A 19,370-nucleotide genomic window follows, 5' to 3' on the forward strand; every position below is an offset into this window, starting at 1 on the left:
GAGGGGGAAAAAAGCAAGCCTCAGAGGAATCATAAAGACTCAATATTGACTACTTTAAGTCTTTGGAAAAGTTTGTGACTTATCAGTCCTGGAAGACTAACTTTTACATATGAATTTGTCAGACAATGGTAAATAAACTAAAATAAATTAATTTGAAGTTGTCAGATTAATGATAAATAAATTAGGAAGGGACCACTTTTGATTTTGTCTAAACTTTGTAGTCATTGGCTGTGCAATAAGGATAAAGACAGTCAAACTCCTAACGAAGAGGGAGAAGTTCCCACTAATGCAGGGGTCCCCAAACTTTTTTCACAGGGGGCCAGTTCACTGTGCCTCAGACCATTGGAGGGCCGGACTATAAAAAAAAAACTATGAACAAATTCCTATGCACACTGCACATATCTTATTTTAAAGTAAAAAGACAAAACGGAAATAAATACAATATTTAAAATAAAGAACAAGTAAATTTAAATCAACAAACTGACCAGTATTTCAATGGGAACTATGCTCCTCTCACTGACCACCAATGAAAGAGGTGCCCCTTCCAGAAGTGTGGCGGGGGCCGGATAAATGGCCTCAGGGGGCCGCATGTGGCCCGCGGGCCGTAGTTTGGGGACCCCTGCACTAATGGATATATTCCTATTCCCTTCCCTACTGAGAGGAATCACTGTCAATGGAGGAAGATGGCAGCAGGAAATTAGTAATGTAACAAATAAGGTTTCAATAACTACTAGAATATTCTATTCTTAAGTGGCTAATAATATTTTAGAACTATGAAATAATGCTAATAAGTCCAAATGCAAAGATTCCCAGTTATCGAAGGATTTCTTGTTTTTTAGGTAATACAAACAACTTTATTTAACAATTCAGGAAGCAGAGAGTCTTCTTTTGAAGAAGTGCTCAGAATTTCTAATCAAGATCAATTACTGCCCAAATCAGTAGAAAGATGAATTCTTATTCATTCATTCTCTCACTAATGAAGAACTAGAGCCCTGAAAATTGACAAAAAAGGTAAAACAAACACTTACCAACTTCTGAAGTAAGTCATCTTTCTTATCGCACTGAGAAAAAATCCAACTTTTGATGGTTTCAGCCACTTTCAACAGGATGCCTTGCTGAAAAAGATGAATGACATTGTGTAGGATTATTAAACAATACCCAAGTAGCAGAAAAACTTCAAATAACTTACATCTAATTATCACCATTTTTATCAGGAAAAGGGAGAAAGCAATCATCCAGGTTATACGCTTTGTTAGTATGTCTTAGCCTCCATATTAGTTCCCAATTTATTTGCACATCAAAATTACCGGGATTCTATTTTAGTTAAAAACATTTTCCCGGTCCCCCTAACTAAAGCTTCAGATTCAGTAAGTTTGGAATGAGACTAAAAATATGATTTTTAATAAGCAGTCAGAAGTCATCCTGATGCAGCCTATTTATCTTCAGTAGACTACATATGTTAAGATGGTGATGGTATATATTTCAGAAAAAAACATTGGGTGTTCCAATTTCTCAAATATTAAGGACATTTCATTTCATAATACTAAGGCAGAAAGAAATTTTAATTTTAGAAAAACTATCTCATTGAAATAAGAAGTGTATTATTAAATCACCCCAAAACTCTATATATTTATACCTTAATCACTCATTTCATGAGCATGCCAGTAAATAGTTTACATTCATTGAGTGATTACTATTTCCCAGGTACTGAAAAAGGGTCACAGGCCCCAAGACAATTAAACATAACTGTTGTTGTCAAGAACTTAGTGCAGACGAGACCATACAAATAATTACAAACCAATGTAAAGTCTGAAAAAATGTGGAAAGAGAAGAGGACAAGAGGAGCTAACACTGGAAGAAGTCCTAACAGATGAGTAGAACTTGAACAACAAAGGCGAACACTCCAGGTTTGGGAACAGGCTGATTACAGGAGAGGGCCATGGAGAACATGCCATGGGCTGGGGGCACAGTTGCGACAGCTAAGACCCAAGGGAAAAGGGGAACTATGATAAAGTTAAAAAGGTACACTGAGATGGGTTTTACAGAACTTTGGTCTTATATACCACAATAGTTTAGATTTATCCTGTAGGCTGTGAGGAGCTACCAAAGATTTTTATGGAAGGAGGCAAAACAATAAAATACAGCATTTTAGAAAACTGACAACAATGCTGAGGCTGTACTGGCAGGGAATGATTGTAGCCAAGAAGCAGGATTAGGAGGATGTCAGTCCAGCTAAATAATGACATAGGCCTGCACTAGGATAGCAAAAATGGCTAAGATTTTAGAAAGAAGCTGATTTGATGTACCATTTTGTGACCAAATCAATGTGGGAGCAAAGGGAAGTCGTAAGGTAACTAAGAAAGTAGTAATTTGAAAATATTAAAACAAATTTTGTTTGTTTGTGGGCTGCTGAGGAAAGCAGCTGTGTTTCAGACATATTGAACCTGAGCTTCCTGGGGCACAGGTAGGTGAGAATGTCCATCAAACATCTGGGGATCAGTGAAGATGGAAGATGGACATAAGTGGCCAATGAGGGCAAGAAAGTAGAGGGGCTCTCTCAGAAAACACAGTCTAAGTAGAGAGGAGGCCTGATGCTAAATATTACGGAGGGACGTTTAAGAATAACCACAGGAGCCCTGGATGGGCAGATCAGTTGATTAAAGCATTGTCCTGATATGCAAAGGTTGCGGGTTTGATCTCTGGTCAGGGCACATACAAGAATCAACCGATGAATGTATAACTAAGTGGAACAACAAATCAATGTTTCTCTCTCTCTAAAAATCATTAAATAGTAAAAAAATAAATTAATTAAAAAATTTTTAAAGGAATAATTACAGAAAATGCATCTATTTGACAGATCTGGAACAATTACTATCTGCTGCTAAGGTTTCAGTGCAGATGCCAAAAAAAAAAAGAGGTCCTTATGATTTTTGTCTGCCTGATTGAGGCAGCCAAGATTGCATGGGGGAAATACAGGGAAAAACATGGAGTCTTTGCAAATCAAAAGTAACCTTGTAAACAGTAAAGAATCTATTTTACTCCAAAGAAGAATCTTAAATAATTAGTTTATAAGAGGAGTGTTGGGAAATGATTCTCCTATACCTTTGTCTTTGATTGATTCCACTTTTAGAAGCTAGGGTTATAAAGCCAAGTCAGTGATTAAAAAAAAAGAAAGAAAAGAAAAAAGAAAAAAAAGAGAAAAGAATAGTCATAGGAAAAGAAACCACAAAGATATACAGACAATAAATATTCATGGTGAGGATACCAGTACAGACTACTCAATAAGTGCTTAACCATTACATTAAAAAAATTAATAAAATTGAAAAAGGGCAATTAGTGTTAATGACTACTTCATCATGAACTCATATTATACAAAAAATTTTGCTCCCCCCCCAAAATTACTGATACTTAACTGCTTGAACAAAATGTTGAGGCTAATTCTAAAAACTATATATCCACTAGAAGGAACTAAATAGTTATCATTTTCTAAAATTTAGTTGCCCCAGATTTAGAAAAACTTAGAAAAAAGTAAGTTTATACAATTGATATGTGTAAGATGAAAACTAGACAAACTTTCTGGATATGTGGTAATTCTGAAAAATACCCTCTGGCTATGCTTTTGACTGACTTCTGAGGGGATGAAATTTTTAACTCTCATTTTATTTATTTATAAATTAATAACAGCATTTCCATATGTAAAAATACCTGTCACAAACCAGAGGACTGAATACCTATAAAACACAAGTTTGTACACCCCCACCCCCAACCCCCACAGTTCAATGAGCATCTCATGCTGCACGATTATCCCTTGTCGCTTTATCTTTTCTTACCAAGTAATCTCAAACCAAGTTTTAATCTAGAAATAATCTATTAGATACAGTTTTCAGTTTTCCTTGCAGAACTCTTCTTAGGAACCTTCACATTTGAAAGGAGCAAGAGAAGGAAGGGTTTGTTTAGGTACAGAGAACTAGCAAAACTGGTTCTGAACCATGTGAGCTCCAACTCCCCAAACTCCCACTCTGCCAGTGTTAGTCAAAAAAACAAAACAAAATAAAAAAACCCAAACCATTTCTCTGGTATTTACTCCACTGTTGCAAAAGGGCCTAGCTTGGATACCTCAAATTATAGGGGTTTTGCAAAGAACAAGAGAAAAGACCTCTATCACAGCAGAGTAAATGAGTAATTGAAAACTTTCAGAGCCACCTCCTGAAAATATTGTCTTATATAATAAAACACTGATTAAGTTAGAATGCTCAAATAATTAGATAATCTGGTTATATATTTTTCTATTAAATTAGAATTCTTTGTACTAAAAATGAAATGTACTAGACTTTTATTTTAATAAATGTCTAATAGAACATAAATGAATGTATTAGGTTAATGAGTTTTATAGAAATAATTAATAAAGATTTTTAGTATCTTAGCCTCATAATGCTGTATATCAACTGTGAGCTATTTGCTATAAAACAGTTATAATATTGCAGACATAAAGGGCATCAGAAATTGAGGTAAGTATACCCACTCCGTCACATATCCTTGGAACTGTTTATGAAATACCTTCAGTTTGCTTTCTTATATAAAAAAAAAATCTTAAAAAGAAAAAATAATTCCAGCTAATATAAGAGTCCTAGTAGTTGGGTTCTCATTAAGTATATTTTTTCTGATCCTCTCCATATAATTACAATATTTAAATAATAGATTTTGATTCTCAACCATATGTATTTCCATTTATTATACAAATTACCCATAAGACAGTCCAAAACATCAAGTATTCATGTTTATCTAAACAGGCAGTTTTGTACTACTGATGAAATAAAAAAAATAAAGTCTGACCAGTGTGGCGAGGGCTTACAAGATGTTTTTCGTTTTTGTTTTCTGTAAGGTAAAGAACAAAAGATTAAGTCATAGAGAATGAACATGCTTTCTTACTTTTGGCAGGGCTCTTGTAGGAGGCTTTTGTTGTCCCTCTGTCACTGTGCATTTTTCTGGTTTTGGTGATGGAGAGGAACATATTTCAAAGTCTGTGTGTCCCAGATCCTGTAAGTATTGATAAAGTGGAGAATTCTGAAAGAGACATAAAATAAAACAAACTTTGAGATCGTTCCTATTTCAAGGTTTAGAGGCCAAATTCAATACTAAATTTCAATATCAGTTCCGTATGCCCAAATTCTTTAAGGCTTGACATATAAAAAATTGAATTATGTCACAATGCTATTCCAAAAAAAAAAAAAAAAAAATCAACAGTTTAACAGAGGGACCCCAAAAGAAGAAAACTCTAAATAAAATGCACCAATATTTTTGAGTAAATCCACTCAACAAAATAAAGACCTTCTCTTAGGTGTTAGAAATATAATAATAACCACCACCAAAGCAAGGAAAAATTAATTTAAGAATAAAAAAAAAAGAAAAAATAGATTTGTTAATAAATTTCTTTGCCTGAATATTTGTATTATTACAGGAGATTGCTTCAAAATAGCCAATCCTGGCAATATATAGCTTCTAAGAAGACCTACAGTGAAAAACAGTTATTAATTGAAGCTAAAGAGAGTTAGGCAAAGATTATACTATATTAATTATAATTTTATCATACCATCATATTCATGGGTTCAGTCAAGCACAAATATTTATTATATTATAGATTATATGTACAGTACCTGCACTGTAAAAAAACTTAAAACTCCAAGAAAGTTACCTAAGGTAAGCTTATGGACAAATATATGGCAAATGAGACAGCATGGCTAATAAAAGCATTATATCACAGTGGTTAAGACACAAACTGGAGCCAACCTATAGGTTCAAATTCCAACTCTGCCTCTTATTAGAAGTATAACTATAGCAATTTATAATCCTTTCATGCTTCAGCTGTCTCAGGTAAAGATAAGAATAGTAATAGTTCATAAATATAAAGCACTTAGAATAGTCCCTGACACACAGCAAGCATTTAACACATACCTCAACTTTATATAAGCTATGTGAAAAGAGCACACGTTTTGGAACACATGGAAAAAAAAATCACCCAAATCCCACCAAACATAAATATCACCATCACTACTAGATGAAAATCTCCGAGACAATTCTTTCTAGATAAACAGCAAGCTTTAACTTAAACTTTTAGCTTTCTCTAAAGTACAAAGTTGATGACATGTTTAAAAATAAACCTTGATTCCATTCAACAAAATAAAGAACATCTCTTAGGTGTCAGGGATACAATAACAACAACCACCAAAACAACCTACAGCAACACAGCTGATACAGTACTATGTGGCAAAAGCTTAACTTAGCATTTTACAACACCTCATCTCCGTTAAGATTCACAACAAACTCCATAAAAGGTATCATCATTATCATCATCACTATTTTTATTCCCATTTCATAGTCAAGGAGACAGATTCACTCAGCTAAAGGAAAGTAGGATAGATCTAACATCAAAGCTAACACTCTGAAATACACTATACTACCTAAAATTATAGTCCCTCATGTGTCTAGAAAGGAAGACACCAAAGAAACTTACTTATAGTTGAGTATAAAGACAGCAAGCAGCCTGACCAGGTGGTGGTGCATTGGATAGAGCACCAGATTGGGATGTGGAGGACCCCGGTTCAAGATCCTGAGGTCGCCAGCTTGAGCGCGGGCTCATCTGGTTTGAGCAAAAGCTCACCAGCTTGGACCCAAGGTTACTGGCTTGAGCAAGGGGTTACTCGGTCTGCTGTAGTTCCCTGGTCAAGGCACATATGAGAAAGCAATCATTGAACAACTAAGGTGTTGCAATGAAAAGCTAATGATTGATGCTTCTCATCTCTCTCCGTTCCTGTCTGTCTGTCCTTATCTATCCCTCTCTCTGACTCTCTCTCTGTCTCTGTAAAAAAATAAAAAAAAAAATAAAAATTAAAAAAAAAATAAAGACAGCAAGCAAATTAAAAATTACAGGAAGTATTGGTTGCTATGAAAACAGCAACAGCAGCTAAATTAGACCAACACTTTTAGGTAATAGAACCTTGAGTTTGGAAAAATGAAGAGTGGGAATTTGCTGGACTTGTAGCAATTTGCTGGCTATAAATTTGAGAGAACAGGAAGATGAGTCAAAAGCTTTTCTCTTCAACTATGTGTAATCTCTTGAGAAAAATTCTCAAAAAAATTATAATATAAGGAGGACTATATTTCTTATTCCTCTACCAGATTTAAAATCTCTGGTGGCACAAATGATTAATCTTTACATCACTCATAATGGATCTTCAAATATGGCCTTGAATTACTCAATCTGCATTTTTCAAATTGAACTGTGAACCATCAGAGTGGCAAAAAAACGAGAATGCTAGTTCATTTGGGCTGACCTTTTGAAAAGTTTACATACTTTAAAAAAAAAACTTGTTTTTAAGGCAGTAGAATGCTTTTTTCAAATGAACTCCCATGGGGAAGAACAATAAATAAGATGGATCAAAGTGGAGTTAGACTAATTCAAGGGACATCAAACTTTTTCTCTAACTGGCCAGACAGTACACACTTTAGGCTTTGTGGGTGATATGGTCTGTTCACCTCTGCTGCTATAGTGTGAAAACAGCCACAAATGACACATAGACCAATGAGTGTAGTTACATTCCAATAAAACTTATTTATGAAAATATTAACTTCTTAGAATTTTCATGTGTCACAAAATATCATTCTTTTGATATTTTTGCCAAACACACACACACACACACACACACACACACACACACACACACACACACTATTCCTTGTTCAGCAGCCATATAAAAATAAAAATAGGCACAGAAGGGGGTACAAAACTGACCCAGTTTGCTGACTTCTGTTCTAATTAGACTCACCTGAACTCATGAGGCACACTACTCCTGACTGCTAACTGTTCTCTGGGAAGAGGTCTGGGAGATAGCGATGGAGCCAAACTTCTTTTTATTCAAATCCTAATGCTGTGTCAGCTCTGGCCCCAAAGTCCCTTCCTTTTCCAGTATATGTGACAGCTCAAAAAATAATAAAATGGAATATGTGTAACATAGATTTTCAAAGGTGACTAAACATAAGAGAAACAATGAATACTTTGTTTTCCACATTACAGGGGTAGGCAAAGTAGGTTTACAGTTGTAATGCAAATAAATAATATAAAAATAAATAGTAATATAAGAATAAACTGTTTCACCTACTCACAACTGTACACCTACTTTTGTCCCCCCCCCCCCCCCCCCCCCATGTTCTCCACATCAACTAAGCATGCACGCTCAGTCTGGAGCACGCTCAGTCTGGAGCACCATCATCTGGAACTCTTGCTATTGTGTATTTCACAAAAATAACATTAATGGTTTACCTTGTATACTAGTGATAATGTTCAACCATGTTATGTCATACAATAATTCTACCAGTAGTTTATTCTGCTGTCTTTCCAAATGTAAAACTTACTAATTTTTGGCTGGTTTCACAAGCTTCTTGTCACAGGTATAGTATATCCATTTGTTCTCTACAACTATGAATGATGCTTTTAGTACTGGTTTCTTCCTCATCTTTAGTGAAAGAATTCGTCACTTTCATCCGAGACAGCACTGTTTTACAGCTCTGGAAAATTCTGGCTTGCCAAGGACCATAACTGTGCTTTGTTTAATAGCTTATATGTAACTAAGTATTTGACAAAATTTCAGAGTAGCCAACCTTCAGAGACTAGGGATGATGTGTAATTCCAGTCATCATTGTATCTCACAGAGAAATAGAAGGAGATGGAACAAAAAGAGAGAGAGCGCATTCATTTATGGTTCCACTAAGCCAGTGGTTTCAACCTTTCTAATGCCGTGACCCCGCAATACAGTTCCTTATGTTGCGGTGACCCCAAACCAAAAAATAATTTTGGTGGCTACTTCATAACTGTAATTTTGCTACAGTTATGATTCGGAATGTAAATACCTGATATGCAGTATGTATTTTCTGATGACTTTAGGCGACCCCGCCGAGGTCGCGACCCACAGGTTGAAAACCGCTACACTAAGCTGTACACTCACTGGTTGCTTCCTGTATGTGCCCTGACCAGGGATCGAACCCACAACCCCAGTATTACCGGACAACGCTTTTTAACTGACTGAGCCAACAAGCCAGAACTGTTCTTATAAATTACTGAGGGCCCCAAAGACCTTTTGTTTATGTGGTTGTTTATTGATATTTATAATAATATTGATATACATTAGAAATTAAGACAAAAAATTAAAAATAGTTACTTATTTAAAATAACAATAAACTCAGATAACAGGTGTGGGCAAAAGTAGGTTTACAGTTGTTTGTATAGCAAATAATACAATAATTAATAATACAAGAATAAACTGTTTCACACACAACTGTAAACCTACTTTTGCCAACACCTGTATTGATGTAAATAATGTTAACGAAATAAAATTTTTTTCCAAAAAGAAAAAAAATTTTGAGAAGAGTGATTTGTTCTATATTTTTGCAAATCTCTTTATTGTCTGGCTTAATAGGAGATATCTGGATTCTATTTGCTTCTCCATTCAGTCTGTTGCAATTTATTGTCTTGGATGAAGTATATTAAGAAAATTTGGCTTTAAACAGATGTATAGTTGGAAAGGGAGTAGTATTTTAATAGTCTTTTCTGATAATAGTATTATTAAAGAATAGCCATAACACAACTCAACAAGTGATAGTTTTGAATTTGGAAAAAGTTAATTTAATGTGGAATATGAAACCATATTGACAAGCTTTTGTACTCTGTACCTGGAGAAGAGGGTAAGAATGAAAAAGGCAAATAATGTCTTAGTGTGAAAACCTGATCACCAATATAAAATAATCCATTTTCATTTTTTCTTTTATAGCAAGGTAAGGCTCCCTATTGCAACAGCCCTAATTATTATATATATTTGAAGGTTTTGGGCTATTAGGTTTATGAACTAATACATACAAATTTCTATGTTTCATTTAGTGAGCATTATTATAAGTTGATAGCAACTTTAGAAAGGGATTTTTTTGTGGAAGGTAAAAGCATAGTAGGTGGTGATAAGTATTTTTCTGTATTATGACTTTTTCCCTTGGTTCAAGCAAAATAAAACCACAAATGTTTCAGTTAAGTTGTTTTCTTGAAGAAAAATTATCAGTACTGAACTCAAAATATAATTTTGTAGTATTGGAGTGTTACTGTTGCCAAAAGAAATAGGTGAAACCTCAGCCACAGCATGTGGGAGCTTCTCCTCAGGAAATCCTTGTGGCTAACAATTCCTGTAAATTTTAGCTGACAGAAAACACATATCATAGTACCAGAAAGAATTCTGCTAAATAAACGATAGCCAAGAGTTTTTGGTTGTGCTAAGGTTGTTCTGATGGTCGAAATGTATTTTTGTAAGAAAAATAAACAAAAACAGACAGGAAGCCCCAAGATTTTGCCAAACAAGCATTTCAAGAAAATGGCTGGCCAGTGGTGCAGTGGATAGTGTCGTCCTCGAGTTCTAAGGTTGCTAGCTCAATCCCAGGGTCACCAGCTTGATCTCAGGGTCACAGGCTCGATCCCAAGGGCTCAGGTTCAAGCCCTGATCAGGGCACATATGAGAAGCAATCAAGGGGTGCATAACTAAGTGGAAAAATGCTTCTCTCTCTCCTTTCCCTTCTCTTGCTCTCTCTCTCTTTTTCTCTCTCAAATCTATGGGGGAAAAAAAAAAAAGAAAATGACTCATTTAAATCCTAGGCTACCTGTACTTTATGTCCTCTGATTAAAGATATCAGACCCTACATTAATGAATATATAACTCCGAACCACTCTAATGCATTGTTTATTTTCTGCATGATTTATGATGCATTCTGAAGAAGTGTTAATACCTTTATTGCTGGTTTGCATTTAAGAAGGAAGATTAATTAGTATAAAATGGAGGTGATAGATAAATGCTTTTATATTTAGGATCTCTCTTCTAAACTGCTTTATACTGTTACAGACAGAACAAGTTGTAACCTTTCAGATTCTAGCCCAGACAGTGAAGAACAGGCCAAACATGGAAGAATTAGGACGTCCACTCAATAATAAACCCTCACATCTTCTTTGTGCTAGGCAATATCCAGGCACAGGGAAGAAAACAAAACATAACAGGTGAGGTCCTTGCTAAAAAGTTTCATTCTATGATACTTTTCATCTGTACCAAGGAAAATACGGAGTGGTCTGATACTTTTCATGTAGGCTGCTGTGTTTCAGGAAAATCTCTTGGTCTCAGCTCCCTTAAGTACAAAATAAAAATGCCACAGGGTTCTTAAATTTGTTCAGGTGGTAAAACAAAATTCATGACATTTTGTGAAAGACAAGATTAAAAAATTGGTATGATAAAATACAGTGGTTCGGCCCTGGCTGGTTGGCTCAGCGATAGAGCGTCAGCCAAGCATGTGGAAGTTACGGGTTCGATTCCCGGCCAGGGCACACCAAAGAAGCGCCCATCTGCTTCTCTACCCTTCCCTCTCTCTTTCCTCTGTCTCTCTTCCCCTCCCCCAGCCAAGGCTCCATTGGAGCAAAGTTGGCCCGGGCGCTGAGGATGTCTCAATGGCCTCCGCCTCAGGTGCTTGAATGGCTCCGGACACAATGGAGCAATGCCCCAGATGGGCAGAGCATTGCCCCCTGGTGGGCATGCTGGGCGGATCCCGGTCTGGCGCATGCAGGAGTCTGTCTGACTGCCTCCCCGCTTCTAACTTCGGAAAAGTAAAAAAAAACCCAAAAAACAAAAAAAACAGTAGTCCCTCATCTATTGCTGGGGTTGGGTTCCAGAACCTCCTGTGATAGGTGAAAATCCATGAGGTAGTGACCTTATATTCATTTTATTATTTATATATATTTAAGGCTTTATAAACCCTCCCCACACTCTTACAAGCCTTTCCCACACTTATTTCGTCTATTTTACCATAAAATAATTAAAGTAATAAATATATAAAAATACTTGTATACTGCAAAATCCTGCAATATAGTGAAGGACCCGCGATACAAAATTAGATAGATACAATTTAAAAATCTGCGATACAGTGAGACCGCGAAAAGTGAACCACGATATGGTAAAGGACAACTGTATAGAATTTCGTTCTAAATCAAATAACATTTTATCCTATGCAATCAGCCAAATTCAAAATATGGAAATTCTAAAGATCAAATTACCTACTCTATTTCCCTGAAAATAAGACAGTGTCTTATATTAACTTTTGTTCCAAAAGACGCGATAGGTCTTATTTTCAGGGGAGGCCTTATATTTCTAAGCTTGCAAAAAATTGCACTAGGTCTTATTTTTGGAGGATGTTTTATTTTCAGGGAAACAGAGTTGTTTCTTCAACAAATAAATGGTATAATAAACATAGAGCAGGTGAAGAAGACTTAAAGACTAATGGGATATATTTATCACCCAAATGTGATGTTTGGACATTGAACAACTAAAAGACATTTTTTGAGATACTAGGTATCAGATGATATTGGGAAATTATTATTAATTTTATTAAGTAATTATATTGGAGTTTTCTTTTTTGTTTGGTTTACGAGAAAGTGTGAGAGAGGGAGGAAGAGAGGAAGGGAGAGGAGAGATAAGAAGCAATGACCAATCTGTTGGTCATTGATTGCTTCTCATAATGTGACTTGATGAAGGGCCTCAAGCTGAGCCAGTGACCCCTTGCTCAAGTCAGCGACCTTAGGCTTCAAACCTGGGACCTCAGCATCCCAGGTCAATGCTCTATCCACTGTGCCATCACCAGTCAGGCAGTTGTGCGCTTTTTGTTTGTTTGTTTGTTTTTAAAGAAAAGAGTACTTAAGTGTTAGAAATGTACACTGAAACATTCACAAGTGAAATTAGGTAATGTCTGCAATTTGCTTCAAAATACTCCAAGAAAAAAGGTGGGGGGTGGGAGAGGAATAGATGAACCTTTCAGCAAAATTTTAACAGCTTCTAAAGCTGGGTGATAGGTATCTGGAGCTTTCACTCTATTATTCTCCCTTTTTAGGTATACTTTTAAATGTCTATTATCAAGTTTTTAAAAATCAGATATTGGGTTTTCCTAGTCTGGTATAAAAGATTTAAGAAAATAATGTAGCAGAAAAATGTGAAATTGAGAAAATTTAACATTATTTTGATCTGGGAAAAACATAAGCTTATTAAACTTTAGAACACTTAAGTCTTTACAAACTTCCATATAATGGTACTTTGAATATCTACTGAAAGAGAATGTGGCAAAAAGCAATGTTAATTTAGTAACATCTTTAAATGAATATGTGAGTTAATCACTTAAACATCAGCTACAGCCTAACCAGGTGGTGGCGCAGTGGATAGAGCATCGGACTGGGATGCCAAGGTCCTAGGTTTGAAACCCCGATGTCACCAACTTGAGTATGGACTTACCAGGCTTGAGCATGGGCTCATCTCGCTTGAGCATAGGCTCACCAGCTTGAGTGCGGGGTTGCCAGCTTGGGTGTGAGATCATTGACATGATCCCATGGTCGCTGGCTTGAAGCCCAATGTCACTCGCTTGAGCCCAAGGTTGTTGGCTTGAGCAAGGGGTCACTGGCTTGGTTGGAGTCCCCTGGTCAAGGTACATATGAGAAGCAATCAATGAACAACAAATGTGCCGCAACTACGGGTTGATGCTTCTCATCTCTCTCCCTTCCTCTCTCTCTCAAGAAAGAAAGAAAGAAAGAAGGAGAAAAAGAAAGAAAGAAAGAATGGAAGGAAGGAAGGGAGGGAGGGAGGGAGGGAGGAAGGGAGGGAGGGAGGGAGGGAGGGAGGGAGGAAGGAAGGAAAAATGAAAGATAGAAAGAAAAGAAACAAAACATATCTGACTAATTTGGTCACGTATGTAACTAGGAAAGTTAGATAATCAGATAATCTAAATAACTCTAGCCTCTTTCACAAATGGCATCTTACTTGAGCAGTTTTCTTTGGCTATTGGCACACTCTGTCAATGCCCACAATGGCCCACAACTAAACATCCACATCAGGCTAAGTAAACAGCCACCAGAACCCTACATGCTCTTTTCATACTAACCTTGATGCAACCTCTGTACTCTTGCCTTCTCTTTCCCAGAAAAGCCACTCTCAGAGCTGCACACCCTTTTAGAAAATCAATGTGTAGTCTGTAACAACTACTGGCCAAATTTTGATTCTGGTTCCTCACAAAGTATCCGCTCAGTCCGCTAGATGTCAATGACTCAGTGCTAACAGCATTCCACTGGAAAAATCATTGGCTAGAAAAAGGAAAACCTAAATGGTAATCTGCATTTGTTCATTAATCACTAGTCAAATATTTAGTGAGCACCTACTATATGTCAGGCACTAGAGTTATAGTAGTTTTCTGCCATTAACTTCTCTCTGGGGATATTCAAGAAAAAGCTAACCGATTCTACTTATAAAAGGAAACTAAGTGCAACTGCTCAACTTCACAGATTTTTATTTTTATATTATTATTTTTAAGCTAAAAATTCAAACAATACAAAAAGATATAAAATGCAAAATAACTTTCTTTATCTTACCCCTGACCCCTATTTCCTCTCCCCAAATGTAATAAACATTCTTTAGTTTGTGAATCCTTCTCCCCACCCCCAATTTAGTATTCCCCTTATGATAGAAAGTAGTTGGCAATGGAGGGGCCAAGATGATGCCTCGATTTCTGGTTTGAACAATTATGTGGTGCTATTTATGGAAATATAAAACAATGGCAGAGCAACAAATCTGAAGAAGGTGATGAGTTAGCTGTGCCTGTGAGTTATTCAAATGTGAATAACTGAGACCTAAGGTTTCTGAAGATTAGGGCAGTGGCCTAGTTTGAATGTATAGATTTGAGTTTTGCAATTAGGTATGGTGGCAATCCCATGTTAGCACATAGGTATGGATACATGGAATAGATGAGCTCAGCTAGAGATAATATATAGTGTGAGAAGACAAGAGGGCCCTACGAGATCAGTATTTTGGAAAAGAGTAGTGCAAAAGTTGGAAAATAATAAGAGTAACAGTAAAAATAGTTAACATTTCTTAAGTTGCTTATACGCTAGGCATTAAGTTAAGCATGTTTTATAATACCCAATTTACTCCTAACAACAAATTTCTGAAGAGTACTATTACTATTATTAAACATCTAAATAGTACTAAGTACCATTACTCCTATTTTAGAAGGAAATTGGTTGGGGCAATGGAGGTTAAATGACTTGTCCAAGGTTACCCAGTAGAATGTGAAGTTAGTTGGGCTGAGTCCAAAGCCTACACCCTTAACCAAAACACAGTATCTCCTCTTTGAGGAAAAAGGAGATCTAGAAGAAACAAACAAGTTTTCTCTCTCAACTTCATCTTAATGTTTTAAAACATAGTTTATTATTCAGGTGTGGTGAGGCCAACAGATTAGGAGACAACTGCCACTGTAAAGATAGTCTTATATATTTATATATATAGACCCCAAGAAGGAGGCAGGCCATGCCAGAGGGGAGGGACCATGGGGCAGCTCCAGGTGTCCTCATCTCACATTATTCCTCTTTCACTGGTGGTTTAAGTTTCATAGAACTATATTCCCTTGAATCCCATCTGAATTCTTTTCTATCTGTGACTATATTTTGAAGAGTGGCAACTCCTCTAAACCTTCATAAAACTGGTATTTTTATGATCTACAGGCTCCATGATTTTTCTGTTGACTCACCCTTAAAGGAGTTCTATATTTAGGAGGCTACTAGGGTTAACAAAGCAGCAATTAGGAAAAATTCAGGCAGAAACCAGAGGTAAATTTTCAGGTATAAAATGCAAATTAGAAAAATAAACAAAAGGCAATAGATCAATTTAGAAGTCTAGTTACCAAAGGCCATAGAGCCATAGCATGCATCGATATGAACAAGCTCACACAAACAAAATAAAGCAAGAAGTTCAGTGTTGCAGTTTCCCACAGGCTATGCGGTTTATAAGTAGTGAACATCTGGAAATGGCCCTCAACCTGCTCCCCCTCTGCCCATTTCTTAGATTGTGGCAGTGTTTACCTCTGGTTTGTAGATATCAGTGGAGACTGCTAATTCTGTTGATGCTACACAGATTGTCCCTTTTTCTCACAAACGGATGATCAGTGTAGGTTTCATCTGTTTGATTGACCAAACCCTCCCCAAACAGCAGCAGCATCAAACATTTACTCATTTACTCAGTACCCAAACTGTGCCAGGCATTGTTCTAAGCATTTTTATAGACTAACTCATATTATCTCTATACAGTTGTACCTTGAGATACGAGTTTAATTCGTTCTCTAACTGAGCTCTTAAGTCAGTCAACTCGTATATCAAACAAATTTCTCCCATTTAAAATAACTGAAATAGATTTAATCTGTTTCAGCCCTGTGAAACATCCCCAAACCATCCTAAATTATGAAAAAGACATGTTTTTTATTAAGAAACACACACGTATACTTTACCAATGCATAACAAAATACATGAAATAAAAGAAAAAAGTGTTATTTAGTACCGTATTCTTACCTTGAAGACAGACGAGTGCGGCTAACGGAGGTGAATGGCGGAGAAGGAAGGAGGGAGGAAGGGATGCAGGCACTGTAGACACGTAAACTGAAACTGCACTTTCTTAACACTAAATGTAAACTAAAACTGCATTTTCTTTACTTTAAACAAAACTTAACGCCTGATCCAGGCGGTGGCGCAGTGGATAGAGCGTCGGACTGGGATGCAGAGGACCCAGGTTTGAGACCCCGAGGTCAACAGCTTGAGCGTGGGCTCATCTGGTTTGAGCAAAAAGCCCACCAGCTTGAACCCAAGGTCACTGGCTCCAGCAAGGGGTCACTCGGTCTGTTGAAGGCCCGCGGTCAAGGCACATATGAGAAAGCAATCAATGAACAACTAAGGTGTCGCAATGTGCAACGAAAAACTAATGATTGATGCTTCTCATCTCTCTCCGTTCCTGTCTGTATGTCCCTGTCTATCCCTCTTTCTGACTCACTCTCTGTCTCTGTAAAAAAATAAAAACAAAAAACAACAACAAAAAATTTAAAAAACAACTTAAAACAGCGCTTTCTTTACTTAAAATGAAACCACAAAAACTTAATTGTAAAAAAATGCACTTTCTTAACTCTAAACTTAACCTAAACTTAACATTACATATTTTTCATTTAATCATCACCGGTTTTTGCCTTTTTGGCTGCACTTTTAGCACTTTCACTTGCAGGACTTTTATATTTATTTATTCATTTTTTTTTTTTTAGAGAGGAGAGGGAGAGACAGAGAGAGAGAGAGAGAGAGAGGAGAGACAGAGAGAGAGAAGGTGGGGAGGAGCTGGAAGCATCAACTCCCGTATGTGCCTTGACCAAGCAAGCCCAGGGTTTTGAACCGGTGACCTCAGCATTTCCAGGTTGACACTTTATCCACTGTGCCACCACAGGTCAGGCACTTGCAGGACTTTTGAATAAAGGTCTATCCAAAGAGGTTTGCTTTTGCCTGCCTTTTAAAGTGTTATGGGAATGTGACAAACAAGTGTCATTAAAAAGTGCTGAAGCAGATCAGTTGAAACTTTTTCTGGGTGTTTCTTTTCAATGAAACTTGAAAGCTTCTCCCACATTGCCAGCATGTCTTTAATTTCACTTGTAGAAATCACTTCCTCCGACTCTACCTCCTCCTCACTACTAATCTCTTGCAGAAGCTCCATATGTTGCATCATCTGTAGCTCCTTCAACTCCTCAGTTGAGAGTTCCTCCTCATGTTCTTCAATAAGCTTGTTTACGTCACCCTATCTACCTCCAGACCCATCGACTTTCCAAGGGACACAATCTCCTCCAACGCTTCTACCTTGGTCTTGGTCTCTGGTTTGAATCCTTCGAAGTCCCTGTCTGCAACAACATCAGGCCATAACTTTTTCCATGCTGAGTTCAAGGTTCTTCTTGTAACCTCTTGCCATGCCAAATCAATAATGCGTAAACATATCACGATGTTGTAGTGATCTTTCCAAAACTCTCGAAGGGTTAGAATTGTATTCTCAGTCACCTCAAAGCAGCGGCGGAACAAGTGCTTTGTGTAAAGCTTTTTAAAGTTGGAAATGACCTGCTGATCCATAGGTTGCAAGATTGAAGTCATGTTGGGTGGGAGGTAGAGGACTTTCACAAATTTGAACTCATCAAGAATGTCATCTTCAAGATCAGGTGGGTGGGCTGGAACATTTTCAAGGATTGGTAATGCTTTCATTGGGAGTTTATTTCTTGAAGATATTTCTTCACTGCAGGACCAAAGACGAGATTTACCCATTCAATAAAAAACTGCCGCGTAACCCACGCCCTAGCATTGGTGTGCCACATAAACTGCAGTTTTTCTTTAAGAATCTTGTGAGTCTTAAAGGCTTGAGGATTTTTGGAATGATACACTAGCAGTAGCTTTACTTTATAATCACTGCTAGCATTTGCACACAATGCAAGGGTCAGAAGGTCCTTCATGGGTTTATGGCCTGGCAGCTTCTTCTCCTCTGTGGTGATGAAAGTCCTCCGGGGCATTTTTTTCCAAAACAATCCTGTTTTGTCACAGTTGAACACTTGTTGGAGGATGTAGCCTTCCTTTGAGATAAGCGCAGCAAAACGTGCGATGTACTCCTCAGCTGCCTTAACGTCAGCACTCGCAACTTCACCATGCCTCACTACCGAGGGGATGACAGATCTCTTCTTAAAATTTTCAAACCAGCCGTGACTTGCCTTAAACGTATCTTCTGCTGCCTCTTTTGAGGTTGATGGTTCTTTCTTCTTCAAGTCGCTGTAAATAATATGTGCCTTTTCACATATTACAGTCTCTGTCACTGTATCTCCTGCCAGTTCTTTCTCTTTCACCCACACCAGCAGAAGCTTCTCCATTTCTTCATAGATATTTGTCTTTAATTGGGACAGAACTGTAGTTCCTTTTGCTGGATTTGTGCTTTTGATGGCATCCTTTTGTTTAAGGATGGTACAAATTGTAGATGTATTGCGGTCGTACAGCCTTGCCAGTTCAATCACTCGTACACCACACTCATGTTTTTCTATTATTTCTTGCTTTATTTCTAACGACATCATTCTCTTCTTCTCCTCACCACTGTCCTTTACACTCACTTTCTTCGGCCCCATGATAGCACACAAAAAAAGTTAGTAAAAAATGCAAAAATTATGCAAGAACGAGTACAGCGCACGAGGTTCAACTTGATTCTGCGGGTAACGTGAGAACAACAAGATGCTGGTGTTATGCTGCCGATATTGGACCCACGAACCAATGCACCAATTAGCGGCAGCTTCCTGAATCACAACTAGTATCTCAGAATTTCGCTCAGATCTCGAACAAAAATACAAGTTGCAGCTTGTATCTTAAAAAATTGTATGTTGGTTTGCTTGTATCTCAAGGTACCACTGTAATAACCTTATGAGCCAGAACTAATTTAAGATAA

General features: G+C 37.1%; 1 protein-coding gene across 7 annotated transcripts in view; it reads right to left on the bottom strand.

Moving 5' to 3' along the window:
- VEZT (vezatin, adherens junctions transmembrane protein) overlaps positions 1–19,370 on the bottom strand; it is a 71,544-nt gene that overhangs the window by 35,438 nt on the left and 16,736 nt on the right. For all 7 annotated transcript variants that reach the window (XM_066357382.1, XM_066357396.1, XM_066357418.1 and 4 more), the window contains exons 2-3: positions 4,930–5,064; positions 1,029–1,115 (exon numbers count right to left, since the gene is read on the bottom strand). In XM_066357382.1, the coding sequence (XP_066213479.1) occupies positions 1,029–1,115; positions 4,930–5,064 (222 nt within the window). The remainder of the gene's footprint in view (positions 1–1,028; positions 1,116–4,929; positions 5,065–19,370) is intronic.

This window comes from Saccopteryx leptura, chromosome 1 (genome assembly GCF_036850995.1).
Source record: "Saccopteryx leptura isolate mSacLep1 chromosome 1, mSacLep1_pri_phased_curated, whole genome shotgun sequence".
NCBI classification, from domain to species: Eukaryota; Metazoa; Chordata; class Mammalia; order Chiroptera; family Emballonuridae; genus Saccopteryx; species Saccopteryx leptura.